The sequence below is a fragment of the Sprattus sprattus genome, assembly GCF_963457725.1.
Source record: "Sprattus sprattus genome assembly, chromosome: 1".
Taxonomy (NCBI): Eukaryota; Metazoa; Chordata; class Actinopteri; order Clupeiformes; family Clupeidae; genus Sprattus; species Sprattus sprattus.
This window is the reverse complement of record NC_137920.1, coordinates 45,283,533-45,301,542: the sequence shown is the minus strand read 5'-3', so window position 1 is coordinate 45,301,542 and position 18,010 is coordinate 45,283,533. Positions and strand designations below refer to the sequence as shown.

At 41.4% G+C, this 18,010-nt stretch overlaps 1 protein-coding gene across 3 annotated transcripts in view; it reads left to right on the top strand.

Moving 5' to 3' along the window:
- Positions 1 to 3,210: 3,210 nt before the first annotated feature.
- Positions 3,211 to 18,010, top strand: part of ubr1 (ubiquitin protein ligase E3 component n-recognin 1) — a 101,308-nt gene continuing 86,508 nt past the window's right edge. For all 3 annotated transcript variants that reach the window (XM_080849270.1, XM_080849269.1, XM_080849268.1), the window contains exons 1-2: positions 3,211 to 3,322; positions 16,792 to 17,054. In XM_080849270.1, the coding sequence (XP_080705396.1) occupies positions 3,278 to 3,322; positions 16,792 to 17,054 (308 nt within the window). In that variant the 5' untranslated portion in view covers positions 3,211 to 3,277. The remainder of the gene's footprint in view (positions 3,323 to 16,791; positions 17,055 to 18,010) is intronic.

Here is an 18,010-nt window from a genome sequence, read left to right as displayed (position 1 = left end):
TATGGTTTCCCTGAACGCATCCACTCTGACCAGGGGACGTGTTTTGAGAGTGAGCTGATTGCTGAGCTTCTCCGACTTGCTGGCGTCTCAAAGTCTCGCACCACCCCCTACCATCCTATGGGGAATGGTGGGACCGAGAGGTTCAACAGGACGTTGGGTAGCATGCTCCGTTCCTTGCCTCCGAGACAGAAGCTCAAGTGGCCTCAGATGATCCAGATCATGACATTTGTCTATAATTGCACCTCCCATGAGACAACTGGTTTTGCTCCTTTTTATCTGATGTTTGGCCGTGTACCACGTCTGCCAGTGGACCTGATGTTTCAGAGTGTTTTGACAGACGATACGGTGTGTGACTATGATGCCTTTGTAGATTCTCTGCTAAAAGACCTCAAGTCTGCAATGTCTGTTGCCCAGAAGCATACAGAGACCAAGCAGAAACACCAGTCGGATCAGTACAACAAGAGAGTGAAAGGTCAGTCGTTGTCAATAGGAGACCGAGTGCTGATGGCGAATAAAGGCTGCCGTGGGAAGCGCAAATTAGCGGACCGATGGGGAGACAACATCTTCACAGTTGTTGCCGCAAAGCCAGATATCCATGTTTACAGAATTCGTGATCCTGGGGGAAAGGAAAGAGTAGTACATCGGAATCTGCTGTTGGATGTAAACTTTCTTCCTCTTAGTGGCCAGCTTGATGCAAGCTCAGCAGAGAACAATGAGCCTGATGGAGATTCTGTGCACGATGGTCCTCACTCTGTCCAAGCAGCCCTCAGTGACATGGAATCCTCCTCTCCCTTAGATGACGCCATCTCCGTTCCTACTACAGACGTTGAGGGACGTACCTTGTCATGGGTCTCGAAGCACTCAGATGTCGCAACCCAGGTGTCGGAAGACCTGACTGAGGATCCAGGATTGGCCCAGGCCCCTTCGGACTCCCCTCCTGAGCATAGTCTGTCTGATACATCTAGTAGCCCTGACATTAGTTCATCCATGCAGCCGACACTCCCACAACATGCACCTCACAGGTCTAGGTTTGGTCGAGTTATCAGGCCTGTGTTCAGGTTAATCGAGTCTATGGCTCAGCTTCAGTCAGTTTTGAATGACGATGTTCCTGACAGATTTGTCATCAATGTTTGATTTGTGTGTCTCATGACACAGTTGGTTAACCCGGTTAGTGATGGGTTGTGAAGTTGTATGTTTCCCTCAGGTGCGAATATGCAATGTTGTGAATCTTTCCCATCATGGCATGGTAGATAGGCATTAGTGTTTGGGGTGTATACGGCATCCCTTCTTCCTATGGGGTTTCTAATGGCCTGAATTGTCTGTGTGGGGAGGTTGCAGATATTTGCGCAATTCTGAGGGGGTAAGTGTAACAGGTTAGAAAAGCTGTGTTAATAATTGCTCAAGATCTGTTACCTGTATTTCAGTTTCTTTTATTATTACTTTTATTTTGGTATCACACTGGTATTGGGGTCTCTGGTAGCCCCCCCTGTCTCCCCTTGTATGGTCCCTCTCTCCCCCCTTCCTCTTTCCTGTTTGTTTTATGCATGAATGAGCCTTTACAGTATAGGTGAAGCAAGCAGGCTGGAAACTATTTCTGTTGGTGTGTTTACAGGAATAAATTACCATCTTACAACAGTTGTCCACGAGACATTTTTTATAACACAACGCAGAGATTTACACCGGTTACACCTGCTTTAGTTTCTATCTTCATTCTTCCAGCCTGAAAGCTAAGCAGTCAACTGCGGTCTCTGCTCAGTGGTGCACACACTCGATTCAGTCACGTCGCATCCAGTAGTCTGTTTTCTCGTCCTAGCCAAGTTAGGCTACTAACTTTGCTCTTCACTGATGTTAAGTTAAACATACGGTTATGCTAAGGCGAATGAAGCTGGCAACATTTGGTCATAGCCTTATTGCATCGTTATTTTTCATTTTTATGCGCTTTTTTCACTTACCACTGTCTTGCTTTTTTCTCTCCTCTTCCTCTTTTTTCTTCTTTCTTTTCTCACTCCCGGATGAATAGCTTCTCTTCATCTTCTTCGAGTTGCCATTAGGCCCACATCGTTTTGATAACCAAAAACAATTTACACGAATGAACGCTCAAAACGAAACCACCGCTTCTGTAGTTTAAAATGTCAGCTCTCTTTCGCCATCTAGTGGCTTGGGGGCCCCAAGCAGCTGCCTGCCTTGCCTTCTGACAAGATGCGCCTCTGGTCACGTCTCAAGAGACCGAAGCTAAAAAAAAAAGCTGACTGACCAAACTCCGTAGATGGTCGAATTTGTACCTAAAAGTTGTTTGTTTTACTTATATTTTTATAAAGTTACTGAGAAATAGACACTGAACAATGTAAAAACCCCATTATTGTAACTGAAAAATACGTCTGAGAGGATTTGCGAGGTGTCTGAGCTTGCTATCATTCACTTTGAATGGGGATCCGTCAACCTTGACGGATCAACGCATTCCAACGCACATATTTTATTCTACATATTTAATAGAGTTGCCAACTTTCAAGACGGACCTGGCATGAGAATCGCTAAGATTTACTAAGATTGACCAAAACATGTGTATTTTTTTTTTGCCGTGAGATGCATTGAAGTCAATGGATTTGTATGACATGTAGCGTGAGAAAGGACATAAAAGCGTGTGTTTCACGACCAAAGCGTGATAGTTGGCATCCCAGATATTATATTAAATTATTCATATAGCACATTCAAAAACAGCTAACGCTGATCAAAGTGCAGTTTAATTTAATCACAATAAAATTAAATATCAGAACAAATTAATTGTCTATAAAGCCTACACGTTGTCTATATAGCCTACACAACAGAGTTGTCTATATAGCCTATAGGCCCTACACTATATGCACAACATCCCAGTTAAAACCAACATTTGCCCCCCGGCCCCGCCGAAATCTCCCGGATTTTGCGACTCAAATGTTGGCAGGTATGGTAGTGACCAAACCATTACTTTTGCCCTTAAATATAAAACGATATTTATGTTCATCGGAGAGAAATGAAAAATGTCCAGGTTAGTGCCTTTTAGCCTGAATAAACTGGAGATCCCCATTGAATTGAATTGGTTAGCCGGTCAATTTTGGCCTGACCAACATGGCGGACGGACATTAATGGGCAAAGCGACTCTATCCTCCATGACGTCACAGCTCGAATGATTTCCGGGGCACGAGCTGGAGGAACGAATACAGAGGAAGCATGTAAAAAACGATATGGGCTGTACCTAGCATGTTGCAGTAGGCGAGAAACAACTTACGGCAGAAGGAACATGGCGGAAGATGAAAAAATATTGAACGCTCTGGAGCTTAGCAAGGTATACCATCTGCCCTGGAAAATGGAATTATAAGTGGTCCTTCACATGCACACAAGGATAGATGACGTTATTTTCTTCCGTGCAAGTGTGTGAACAGCTGGTTTGTGTTGGCAGGTGCCTTCGATCTCTTAAACCTGGTCTGTATTGCGGATGACGCTGCGCTATATGCTAACTTTGGATAGTCCTACATTAGCTCTAGAAAACGCATATATATGCCCCTTAAACGCGGACAAATATTTCTCCGTTAACATTCGTTTTGTAGCTGACGTTGGTTTACTGTTGTCAGTTAACGTTCAGTGACCTGAATGATTTCATTATCACCAAATAGACATTATCTTATTGGTCTACGACAAAGTAGGCAAGTTTCATGTCACCGACCGACGAGCTAATTTAACATAATCGCATAGGTAGGTTAAGTGTAAACATCATGACATCCCACCATAGGAATACTAAATTCCGAAAGCTTCCGGGGAATTTTAACTTCTTAAATATAGTGGTTATAACGGGTGTTGTGATGGTCTCTGTTGGCCTCTACTGCTATGTGTTTGGCATTTCATGCCCACTGGGTAAAATTATAATATTCTGGAAATCACTGATGTAATGAAAACCTAGACAAACCAATTCATCCTAACTGAATGTGTCCCAAAACATACCAAGTTGTTGTGGTGAGTAGCGGAAACCATTAGAATTTCTATAACTGTTTTTGTTTTCAGCAGTGAAATGTGTTCACTAGCTTCCCTAATACAGTGTGTGTGTTGGGAAATCATTATGAAGTGATGTTTACATTCAACCTATTTGTGTTATTTTGAGGTATACAATTCAATTGTAGGACTTGTAACAAAAGCATTAGCATGACCGATACAGACGTCTGCCAAATACCATAGACATAAACGTAATGATACCTCGTCCGATCCTTACGAAACCATACCGTTAATTTCAGCTGGGACATGGGGAGTAAATGTACGTTATGATCTTGAATAGTATGCAATAATTTACCACTTTTGATGTAGGCAATTAGTTCTGGTATATCTTCAAATTCACTTTGATGTTCTACATGGTCATTTGAAGGACAGATAAACATACCTGTTGCTCCCTCTAGTCAGCCAGCCAGGTTATAGATTTCTATGAGCTATATAGTTCTGCAGTATGGGTCAGACCACCCTGCAAAAACTATTTGCAGATGAATCACAATAAATCAGACGTTTTTGTTAACTGTTCAAATTTGACTGCAAGGGACATTTTCAAGTGTTAATACTAAACGGAAGTGGACATGTTATGCTTGCATTTGCATTTTGCATTGTTTTAAAAGTCAATTTTCAACACAAAACAAAATAGTCAGAAACCCTCACAAGTAGGCTACAGCATCTAACTTGTAAAAAATATGATAGCAAATAGTATGCCACACTCAAGCCCAACAGACTATGAATGGCATTACCTGATTAGTACATTGACCTGCTAAATTATCCATTTCTTAGTTATATAGAATGAGAAAGTATAGACACTATGATGGTGTATAATCTGGTATAGTTCATAAGATAAAGCCAGGTTTGCAATAGGCTATACCTAACTGAAAAGGCTATGAAGCCGAACAAACCATTCAAGACACCTTTTCTTTGTCCATATCTGTATATATTTATATAAAAGAGTTGTTTTTATGGTGAATTCCTGATGAGACATCAAAGTTGTATGTCTTTATTCAACTGAGTAAACTTGATGAAGATTAAGTAGGCAAAGACTCTATGAAGCCGACTGATGTCTCCACAGTATGAGTTCTTCAATGCACACCAAAATCGAACATAATTCAAGACCAGATATAAGGCTACAGAAGAAAAACACAAACAATGAAATGGGCTCAAATGTTTGGACAGTTCGGGCAAAATTAGGTGTGAACTAAAACAATTAGTCTCGGGACCATTTGGCAGGGAGGAATAACCTGGGTGGGGTGACGCAAAATGTGGCCCCTATCAGCGCTTGAATTAATACGCAGAGGCTTGACGCCAGTGCACAATGTAAATGTGCAATTGATGTACTTGAGGGGAAATTGGTCCTAGACATGAAAGGTGTTAAGGTCTATGCATACGTCTGAGGCAGGAAGGCCTCCAATAATTATTAATCATTTTAGTGCTAATAAGCCTGGCTCAAGTCATTGAAAGCAGTCCCCCCAGGCTTTCGCAGGCCTTTTTTGAGATAATTGCGGCTTAAAATATTTTTTTACCACAGGTTAAGTGGAGTATACAGCAAAAGAAATGATAGCTTACAGGGTTTACATGTGGGGGCTACTGTCACTGAATAAACACAAGCAAAACATCGCCTGAAATATAGGTAATGCTTTAGTTAATCAACAGTAGGGTTGGGTTCAGAGAACCGGTTCCAATATGGCACCGGTTCCAATACAACCGGTACATACCCGGACCGAAATACAACACAGATTTCGGTGGTTCCTTTCGGTGCCTGAGCCAATTGAAATTAATAACAGCAACAAATCAAGCCGTTAAATTAACAAAACTTCCGTAAAATGTTGTCTTATAAACATGAATTATTTAAGGCTGCAACATGAAACACAGAGGCTGGTTCCAAAACAGTACAAAACTAGCTATAGCTAAAGAGCAGTAATGTTAGTGGCGTAGATCTGTCTGAGTAGGATCTGTATGAATACTTTTTTGGGTTGCTAGGCAGATTTCGTGGGGCACATATAAAACTGCCCCATCTCACTGCATGAAATGTGGGATTTACGACAGTCTTCGACCCTGTGTATTGCCGTAGAAGCCCACATTGGTGTGAAAGCCCCCCCACCCCTTCCCCTTGGCCAGGCCTAGGTTTTGTTATGTTAATTGAATTGACCTGGATTGAAAATGTAATTATACAGAGTCAGGCTTACTCTGATAACAGTCATTAAGAGTCGTTAACAGTCGTTAAGCAACTTTGGCCATGGTTGCCACTAGTGGGGATCGAACCTGTGACTTTCAGGTTTTTTAAATCAGTGAAGCAGTGACGGGGGAGGCACCCCGTCACTGCTTCACTGCTTCGGTGAAATAATAATATATAAGTTAGGAACATTACAATAGCCTAAGTTAAAACTTTTAAACACATACCACCATAAACATGTGAGATAATTCGACAAGAGACATTGAAAGACAGCTAACTCACTGCTTCGTCGAATAAGAGAGATCAACTATATATATATATACAGCCGCGGAAAAAATTAAGAGACCACTTCAAAATTATCAGTTTCTCTGGTTGTTAGATTACATAGATTTTAGTCATATGCAATCACAGCAAGGTCCATTCTGTCAATATGCATCTAAGGCCTCACAGACGGGTGCAGGCCTGTTCCCCAACCATTTGGCCCCTGAGACATCAAATAGCTATTGTCCAGGGTCAGGAAGGAAGGAACAGCTGGAGATCAATGGTTGCCAGAACCCCAGACAGACACTTAATTAATTGAGACCTAATTGAGTCAGACCAAATTAGGTCATACTTCCTACTTTCATTTCTGTATTGTTTACATGTTAATTCCATACTATAAGAACAACAACCTTTTTGTAATGAGAAGAAGAAGAAGCAAGGAGACCGACTCCTCAACATGCAGACGTGCCTTGTGCATGCTTGTGTTGTATGAAGCTGATCGTGGCATGTGATTGAATAAACACATTCTTTCGCTAAGCCGTCTTCCACAAGTCTTGTTATTCTGAACAAGCTAACTTGAACCAAGCGTGGGCATCCGAGGATTTTGCCGGAGGACAGCACAAGTTTTCATTTACAGCATAAGCTTTCACTTGGTGTTTCCGACCCAGTTTCACGATAAAGGAAGAAAAGAAGCTTCTCAACTCAAACGGTGAGTGCATCTTTTATTTATCGCTGAAAAAACGAACAGAAAGTTGCTGTGTAATGAATTAGAGGCAGTTAGCATAAATAAGGATTTGTAAACTAGGGCCTACAAGTGTTATTGTTTTTCTGAGACAGATCATTTGTGTGTAAGTGTTACGATTTCGTAGTCGTAAGCATTCTGAGTTGTATTGTTAAGGGTATCTCTGTAATATTACCTTTTCGGAAAACGATAAGTTAACGGTGTAGGCTGTGAACAAACGATTGATAAATTACTTGGGACTGAGGTCCGTGGTGGAAATATCCCCAGTGTTGAATTTTTACAGGGTGAAAGACGCTTATTAGAATTCGCAGTATTAACTGACTGAGCGGTGACTGCAGTGTAGGATTTAGTTTGATAATTATATCGTTGGCTTTTGCGCACAGAAGTGGCATAGCAACGTATACATTTTTCAGAGTGAGCCATTTGATTTGCTGTCCGAGTAAACTGTATTAATTGCAACCATTGGATGGGTAAAAGTGAGTTAGTGAGTTGCAAGAGTAATTTTCATAGCGTTGTGTTTTTGAATTGCCGTCAAAGGAATTCAAACTGGTAGTTCAAGCTGGCCGTTGTCCGAGAGCCTATGAGCTCGCTGAAGTGAAGAACTTCTGTTTATTTGGTTTATTAGAGATTTGGTCAAAAGTCCAGTTGCATAGTTTTACTTTTGTTAAATGCATTTTTTGTAACATCCGTTTGAAGTTTTAAGAGGGAGCATTACATTGCTGGAAGCGAAACGCGCTTGTTTTGCTGTTAAAAATCAAAGATGTTCATGAGAAGTTTCAGCCAGGCCAAAAGCGTCCCTATTATGGAGATGGGCGTTTTGGCAGTGCGTGAGTTTGACGAGAATACCATGATTAAGACAATACAGAGTTTTTTAAATAGTCATCTCAAGTTGAATGAGACTGAGAGAAAGATTGAGCTGCAATACAACATTCTGCCCGACCATGGTTTTTGGCCACTTGATGACATCAGACGCAGTTTTGAAAAGCTGTTGCACGAGAAGGATAACATCAAACTTTCTCTCGTTACCTTAGATCAGTTAATGCGCCGTCAGAGGGCACAAGAAAAAATTGAATCAGACAGAATTCTGAAGATTGAGAGAGATAAGGTATCGTCACTTGAAGGTGAATTGGCTAAAGTGAAACATGAAAAGACTGAGCTAGAATGGCGCAGCATAGTTCGAGCAATTGCAGATGATGTGAAGACATTAACAGCAAGACAGGCTAAGAACGAGGCAGACATAGCAAGCCTGAAAGAACCCAGGGAGAGACGAGAGGCTTTTGAAACGATGCCAATGCTAATTGCTAATTGTGGGTCAAAGGACATGAATGACTCAGGTGTTAATGATGGCTTGGCCAAATTGAGACCTTTAACATCCAGATATACTGGTGGAAATGTACTGCACTCTTATAAATCTGCAAAGCCGCAAGATATTGACGAATGGTCGAAAGATCTGCAACATCCGCGTAAAGCAGGGATGGATATTTGGTCCAAGATTACCCGGTTGCAAAAGATTTATCATTTGCACCCGTATGACGGCGTTTCACTTTTATGCACTGTGTTAAACAACACTGAGGCTGACAAGGTGAAGCGAGATGTTGATGTTGGATTAGGAGAGGATCAACAGAACCTAGTTAATAGCTGGAAGGCAGTCCGTGAGTGGATTCAGGAGGCTACCAATGCGACTACAGATTGGGGTAAAATATCTGGTTGTAGACAGATGGCTAATGAAACGGTGGATGATTTTGCCCAAAGATTTGCTGAAGCATTTTTAAGACATTCAGGCATGAGCGGGATGACAGAGGAGAATGTTATGACCAATAACAACGGTGCCTTGAAGGCAAATTTCTTGCATAATACTGTCCCTGAGCTCAGAAGTATTGTGAAGTTGACCACACCCGGCTGGGAAGACACAACGTTCACCTTTGAGATGCTTATTAGTGTAGCAAGGCGAATGGAACGTGACACAGAACAAAAGATCAGAAGGGTCTGCATCCATGGCACACACACAGATCCAGAGTGCATGTTTAGAAATGAGAAATTTGGTAATCAAGGTGACCCTAGACGCATCAGAACTAGGAAAATAGAGACATCTAGATGTAGGTTGGGAAGAAAATCACATGATGTATGCCGCAAGTGTAAGAATTATGGCCATTGGGCTAGAGAATGCAGATCTCAGGGCAGAGGCAGACATGCTTCTCATTTTAACTATAACAACAGAGATGATGAAAGCATGGTCAATAATTATCAGAAACGAGCCCTTAACCACCTGGATATTTGCAATGACGAGAGTCAGCACGGTACAACATTGACGAGAGCAGTCCAGAGAGCCAGAGTGGTAAGGAGGTATCCAGAGCCACTTGATGGGGAACATACTTTGAAGTGTGAAAGACCACTCAAAGTAGGTACACTTTGTTCTGCTGCAGTCACTGTACAGGGAGAACTGATGCCACCCACAGCACATAATGCATGGCCCCAGAACAACCCTCTCTGGTGGAGTGCAAGGAAAAAACATGATTACGGCTAACCTCAAGTCATGCACTTTTGTGTTAATCATAATATTACTTTTAGCAATGATATGATGATTGGATGGGAATTTAGATGATGACTTGTATGGACATGACTATGAGATAGGGGTTAATGATAAAGGTCAGATCCCTAGTATTAAGGCAGTTTAAATGTTCAATGTTGTGTTTTTTTAAGTTTGTTTGTTCTGGTCATATGAATGAGATGCCACATTCTTGGAATATGTGATACTGCCGCTGTTTTCTCTGTTTGTATTTCAGAACAAGTCCAAGGTGCAGCATGAGGGGAACTGGAACGCAGGAACCATTGAACCGCTGCACTGACCAAGCCATCACCGTTGTCCAGATTGACCTCACCCGTTGGACAGCAGTGACGACACAACATTCAAAGCCTGACATCAGAAACTGATGGACCAGAGATGCATATAGTCGCCACTCACAGATAGCCACCAAGAGACGGACGTCAAGGTGGCTATGAATGGGAGTATGTTCGTTTGTGAGAAACATGCCTATTCACATTTACCCCCGGACTGGAGCAGGAGTGCTGTACTTACATAAGAATATTTACACATACATACAGGACATTTACACAAATGTAAAGCGTTTGAAAACGCAACCTGGTTGGGGTGGGTAGGTTCATGGGGAGACTACTCTGGAATCATTCGGACGATTATGTCTTTATGTTTATTGTTCCCATTTTGAGCGTTTATGCAGTGATCAGATTTTCTATGTATATTATTGTCAGGATGACTACAAGACCGCCACACATAGCCCACATTAAGAAGGATCCCATCGATACTACATCACAGATTTAATCGCATATGAATAACAAGGATGGTACCTAGTCGCCACTTGCAGCTTGCCGAGGGGTAAGGATTGCTACATAAATCGTAGAATCATGAAAGAATTTTCCCGAAGAAGGTTTTTCGCTTTCATCTGTAAGATAAGGGACTTGGTACCCATATTAGAAAACAAACACCACGAATAACCACTACACTAATGATTAGCCACTACACTATGGAGATATATGTGTTTGTTTACATTTTTCTTTGTTATTTGTTTATCATTTTTTTATTGTGATCATGATGTAAGAATATTTGATGATCAAAGGGTGGGGTTGTTAGATTACATAGATTTTAGTCATATGCAATCACAGCAAGGTCCATTCTGTCAATATGCATCTAAGGCCTCACAGACGGGTGCAGGCCTGTTCCCCAACCATTTGGCCCCTGAGACATCAAATAGCTATTGTCCAGGGTCAGGAAGGAAGGAACAGCTGGAGATCAATGGTTGCCAGGACCCCAGACAGACACTTAATTAATTGAGACCTAATTGAGTCAGACCAAATTAGGTCATACTTCCTACTTTCATTTCTGTATTGTTTACATGTTAATTCCATACTATAAGAACAACAACCTTTTTGTAATGAGAAGAAGAAGAAGCAAGGAGACCGACTCCTCAACATGCAGACGTGCCTTGTGCATGCTTGTGTTGTATGAAGCTGATCGTGGCATGTGATTGAATAAACACATTCTTTCGCTAAGCCGTCTTCCACAAGTCTGTTATTCTGAACAAGCTAACTTGAACCAAGCGTGGGCATCCGAGGATTTTGCCGGAGGACAGCACAAGTTTTCATTTACAGCATAAGCTTTCAGGTTTTACTATTTATTTGTATGTGTTAAAGTAAAATGTACATTTTTGTTTTATTCTATAACCTACTGGCAACATTCCTACCAAAATTCAAATAAAAATATTGTCATTTAGATCATTTATTTGCAGAAAAATGACAATTGGTCAAAATAGCAAAAAAGATGCAGTGTCTTCAGATCTTGAATAATGCAAAGAAAACAAGCTCTTATTCATTTTTAAACTACACAATACTAATGCTTTAACTTAGGAAGAGTTCAGAAATCAATATTTGGTGGAATAACCTTGATTTAAAATCACAACTTTCATGTGTCTTGGCATGCTCTCCACCAGTCTTTCACATTGCCGTTGGGTGACTTTATGCTACTCCTGGCGCAAGAATTCAAGCAGCTCGGCTTCTTTTCATGGCTTGTGACCATCCATCTTCCTATTGATCACATTTCAGAGGTTTTTTATGGGATTCAGGTCTCGAAATTGGGCTGGCCATGACAGGGTCCTGATCTGGTGGTACTCCATCCACACCTTTACTGGCCTGGCTGTGTGGCATGGAGCATTGCCCTGCTGGAAAAAACACTTCTCAGAGTTGGGGAACATTGTCAGAGCAAAAGGAAGCAAGTTTTTCTTCCGGGACAACGTTGTACTTTGCCTGGCTGAGGTTTGTAAAAGACCATAAGGATTGAAAAAAGCGGACTGGAGGTTCTTCTAAGTTCGTCTTCTCTGATGAGTCCAATTTCACAGTAGGTGCAATACTCTGTGGCTTGTAGGCCTCTCCAGGTCTCCGTCTAACCATCAGACGACCATGTGTTGGGCAAAGCTGAAAATTGGACTCATCAGAGAAGACGAACTAGGAGACCCTCCAGTCCGCTTTGGTTCAATCCTTATGGTCTTTTACAAACCTCAGCCAGGCAAAGTACAACGTTGTCCCGGAAGAAAAACTTGCTTCCTTTTGCTCTGACAATGTTCCCCAACTCTGAGAAGTGTTTTTTCCAGCAGGGCAATGCTCCATGCCACACAGCCAGGCCAGTAAAGGTGTTGTTGTTATCGATTTTCTATCAGTTCTCACCACACAACGACGTCTCATCTTTGCTCCTTGAATGTCGATATGTAATGGTATGGACTATGGAGTTATTGAAACTTACTACGTGTAAAAAAGACTAGAAATTGGATGTTTATTTTTAAGCCTCGAAAGTTGCACTGGGTGCCTTTAAAAGCCAGCAACCCTTAACCTAGTCTCTTAAAGGGGCAGTACAAATTCACGTACCCAGTGGGTTCAAATAACAAGATTCGTTATAAACAAGATAGAAAAGATGGGTGTAAACCAATCAGAAAATGGTGAAATTTCATGAAATAAATGCAACAAAATAATACATTTTTGACTCTGAAGGCAAATATGCTCTTATTTCTGCAAAATAATTACTGAAGTTTGAAACAGTTGTGTGTGTAGAGTGTGGTTTTTTTATTTTTTTTATTTATTCATGTATACTGTAAACTTGTTAACAGTTAATATGCTGTTCATAGTTTGAAGTTAAAAGGTTTGAAGCTGTAGTTTGAAGCCAAGTGTTTTGTATTTATTTATATTTATAGTATAACTTAAACAGTTAATATATTGTTCAATTTGAAGCCTTTCTTTAATGTCATTTATGAAGTAGTTACAAGTGCCATGAGGCCACTAGCAACGTTCGATTCAACCTTCTGTAATCTTAACATTACGTCAAATTTACCTGATTTAACAGCCTAATTTTAATATTGCTGCGAATGAATAAGTTATTATTTTGTCGTGCTTAGAAATTATGTTGCGATTGAAGAGTTAGTCCTTTAGTTCCTGCACCGCAATGGAGAAGCAAAAGACAAAAAGGGCAGAGCAGTTTGCTGTTTCTGTAAACTTTCCACCCACTTGAAAGTCTCACGAGTTCTTGCAGTGCAAATGTGACCCGGCATCGGAAAAGGGGGAACAAGTCGGCCGAGACGAATTCCCGTAAAACAGTTTAAGTCTTTTTTTTCCAAATGAGTGATTTTCGTTTTTTTGCAGAATGTGCAAGTTCAAGTCATGAAGAAGCCACTCCATGTTTCAGATAACAGTATTGGTTACCTTAAAAGTATACATTTTGTCGTTGAAGTTGGTACAGTTTGGTTAAATTCACCTTCGCTCTCGTGGCGCTTGGGGGGGTGTTACCTAATTTCCATATGAACTGCTGGATCGCGTTTGTTATTTTTTCCGACCAATCAGCTGGACGTTACAAGCGATACACATGGCTTCTTATACAGCATCATACTCCACTACTCTTATCCAGATGGCAATCTGACTTCTGAATCTGAAGATGAGTGCACAGATGATGAACACGATTTCATCAAACTGGAGAACATCCCTAGTCTCCAGCTGACTTTAGCCGACGAGGAAGAATCTTTCGGCCTCGCAGCAGAGGAGCTGGAGCGTGACATATCAGACGCTATCTCTACGGTAACTTTGACTGCAAATGCAACGCAAGTAGAAAGGAGAACTCTCTCCTCGGGAGACATTCGTGTAGCAACAAACTTTCTCCAGAGCTTATGTACAAGTTACGGAGTGATTCTCTAGCAGCCGAGAGAGAGTGGCAGGACATGCGAATCATTGGACATCTTGAGGCAAACAGACGTTCAGTAGTTACTTCGGAGATGACTACATCCACCAAAAAGCCAGCAGCAGACGTAAAGGAAAGGGAATTAACCCCGAAGTTAAAAACATCTACTTCGGCAGCGGAGCATTTTACTCCCCTGCAATCTCTACGTTCAGAGACAGACAGCAGGAAAGGTTAACAAACGGAATGAAATAGCTACACATTACACACGCTATGCTTTAATAAAACTCACGTTTTATGAGACACCAACAGAGGCTCAACAGACAAGTCTCACCATTGAAGATCTTTTTGCACGCCGACGTTCGTTCTGAAAACTATCTACATCCAACCAGCGAGGTTTATCCATGTTGTTGTGGAGAACGAGAGTTGCATCAATCATATTTCATTAAAACTTCACACTTCTTACATTGGACATATCCACCAGCCTAATTCAATCTGCATTGTCTACTTAGCAGAAATATCTCCATACAGTAGATTTCCCTTCGTTTAGTATCATTTTAAACTTTCCAGATGACTGTATTGCCCCCGCTCGTCAAGTGAAACGTGTCCAGAAACAAGGCTCATTTGTCTGGATAGCCAGAGCTAGCATAACTGCCATTCAAATCCAATGGTAATGCTACCTAGCTAGGTATGCTAACTGTCGGTATCCATCGTTAACTCTTTAATTGTTAACCATCATGTCACTGGCTTTAATTTGAGAATGGCATGTTAGTAGTACATTTAGTAGTACATTTAATATCAGTACACTTGATTCATTACTGCTGATGTGTTACTTATGTTATTTATTAGCAGCTAGCTACCTAGCCACTATGTGTTCCAACTTCCAATGTGTTTTCAGTTAGTGTTAGCGGCAAGCTAGCTGTAATTGTTGAGTTAAGCTTTTAGTTGAGCAATTAAGACGCTGCGTACCATACTTCATCATCACATTCGATTATTTATTACAAACAAAAACAACTGCTTCACATGAGACACTCAACACTTGACATATATATCTCATGTGGGGGGGGGGGGGGGGTGTTATGGCATATATGCTTAATAAGAAAGCTACATACAGTCAGGTGACGGTGCCTGTTAGCATGACCCATGATGTGAAACTTATTTGTTTCCCTTTTCAGAATTGGCAAAAACAACCTGACTGATATTATCAAACACTTTTTAAAATCTTTTTAATAGTATCTTTATTCTTGTTGTCTAGTGTATTGGATTCATATTGACTTCCATTTTGCAGTCCTGGTTTATACCTTGGATTATGGGATTGTAACATTTTATCCTGTGTATTAATGCATGCTATTCAATGCCTTTGGTAATAAAAGCATTTCCATTTTAGGACCTTCTAATTCTGATTCAAGTCCAGTTCAAGTCCTAATGAAAATAACACTACATAATTAACAACACTAAAATTCTTGAGTCTTCAGTGACACCTGTAGGGGGAAGGGCTACAGATACCAGATATCAGTGTGACATCTGTAGAGGAGGGCTAATTTCACTGAGATGCAAATGAGCACAACTGTCTTCCCTTTGTCCAAGGTGAGGTGGCAATTTGGAAAAATTAGAGGTCCTTTTTCTCAGCAAAATAGTGATGTGTCGTTCGTGAACGATTCGTTCATTTTGAACGAATCCTTACAACGACTCGAGAGTAACGAGTCCTCTCAAAAAAAGATTTGTTCTTTTTCTCGTTCATCGGGACAACTGGGACTGTTGCATTGGCTAAGCCAAGGAAACAGAAAGGATTTGTTGAATGCAGGTCACGTAAAAATGATCCAAAGACCCGTATCCGAGAGACCCAGTCGGAAAAAGAACGAATCATTTCTGTTTCCTCTAGCTGACTGTACTGAGCCTATGCAGGTCACGTGGAAAAGGATCCAACGACCCATATCCGTCAGATGAACGAATCATAGATCCAAAGACACGGTTGTCAAAAGAACGAATCATTGAACGAAAGACACGTTTGGCAAAAGAACGAATATTGAGTAGCACCCCCCCCCCCCCCCCCCCAGTTGAAATGAACGAATGACTCGAAAAAAGATTTGTTCATATTACTGAACGAGATTCAAAGATTCGAGTCGGTAAAATGATCCGAACTTCCCATCACTACAGCAAAAGCTTTTCTGAGGGGTATACATTCAAATGATCACAACTTATACAAATATTATCAGATCTACATGAGTGAGACATTGGATAGCTTTAAACCTACACTTTCAGAATCTGTGAATAACTCAAAATGTCTCTGGGGAGACTTGTGGCTGGTTTAGCCATGGCTGGTCACAGTTGTGTAGGGTGCCTGCGTAGCTTTTAACGCTTGGCACCCAATAAGAAAAGGTAGAAGGCAGAAACGCTTATCCTCAGTCGGACGATTGTTAATCTAATGTTTAATGTCCTGATTTGTTCTGTTTTTGTTTCCCAAGCTCAACCTGCACCCTGTCTTCCCTTTCTGTGCTGGATTTGCCTTTCTTTACCCTCATAGGAGGGATTTTTAAGACTACTATTACTGATATCACTAATTACAGAAAAGTTACAAATGTAAATTCTCAAAATGTATTAATTAAATGTATACAACAGTCAAGAGAAGGCTATATTTCTTTCAGAATGATATAGATTTCCAGAAAATGGAACTAGGGTTATCAGCCTTTCCAAGGTGAGTTCCTAGAGTTTAAGGATGCCCAATTTCAAAAACTAGTTGTGTTAGATATCCATGTCTTATTCATATCCTTTCGAGTTCTTTTGAGAAAGGGAAACAGAAACATTTGGGCCTAATAGATTCAGTATTTGTTTTCTGTTGTCATAGTTATACTGATTCAAGTTGTCCTCTGGGTTTAGAGATGGAAGGAGGCGTCAGACAGTGGCACAGCCATCCTGTGTCATTTGATGGAGGAGGTACCACAAGTCTACTGCCTGGAGGCAGAGCCACGACCACCGGAAGAGGAACTACTAGCGCAGCAGCGACTGTTATTACCACTGGAGTGTTTCCTGTTTGGGGAAGACCCTCGTGTTGGCGTGGAGAAACTACAGCAGAGAGGAGGGACAGCTTCACAGCTATGTGGGAGAGTCTTCAAGGAGGGAGAGACGGTCTACTCGTGCAGGTCAGAGTGACATCAGCTAGTGTCAGGATGGAGCCTCTTACCTGTCTTCTTATTTGAATATATCTCAAAGTACTAGTAGTCATGACATGAATCGCATATCTAAGTCAGTGGTGGGACTTGCCGTCCCTAATGGTGCTAGCATTTGCAGTGAAGTATTGTTAAGTAATCTGGTTTTGAAAATGCAACACATTAGAATCAGAATCGTGTTTATTGGCCAAGTAAGTTTACATATATTCCAGGCTTAGTGGCTCTCAATGTACTTACACAGAAATATACATATAGTATAACAGTTTAGAATTAAATAAATAAATATATTATAATCATTTATAGTCCACTGTTCATTAGTGTGACGTCAAGGGGGAAGAAACTGTTCTTGTGTCTGGTGGTTTTGGTGTACAGAGCTCTGTAGCGCCTGCCGGAAGGGGAGGAGTTGGACCAGATTAGTCCAGGGTGTGAGGGGTCTGCAATGATTTTCCCTGCCTGTTTTCCTGGCTCTGGAGGTGTACAGGTCCTGGATAGTTGGCAGGTCGGCACCAATAATCATTTCTGCAGACCTGACTGTCTGTTGTAGTCTGTTCCTGTCCAGTTTGGTGGCCGATCCAAACCAGACAGTGATAGATGTGCAGAGAACAGACTCGATGTCTGCAGTGTAAACTGGATCAGCAGCTCCTGAGGCAGGTTGTACTTCCTGAGCTGGCGCAGGAACTACATCCTCTGCTGGGCCTTTTTGATGACTGTTTTGATGTTGGGCTCCCACTTCACGTTCAGGGACTATCATATCCACAGTTTTGAGCGAGTTCAACTCTAGGTTGTTGCGACTTCTCTCCTGTATGCAGACCCATCTCCGATCTCAGATGAGGCCGATGGCTGTTGTGTTGTCTACAAATTTCAGGAGTTGAACAGACAAGACTCCTGAGGTTGAGCCGTTAGTGTAGAGGGAGAAGAGCAGTGGGTAG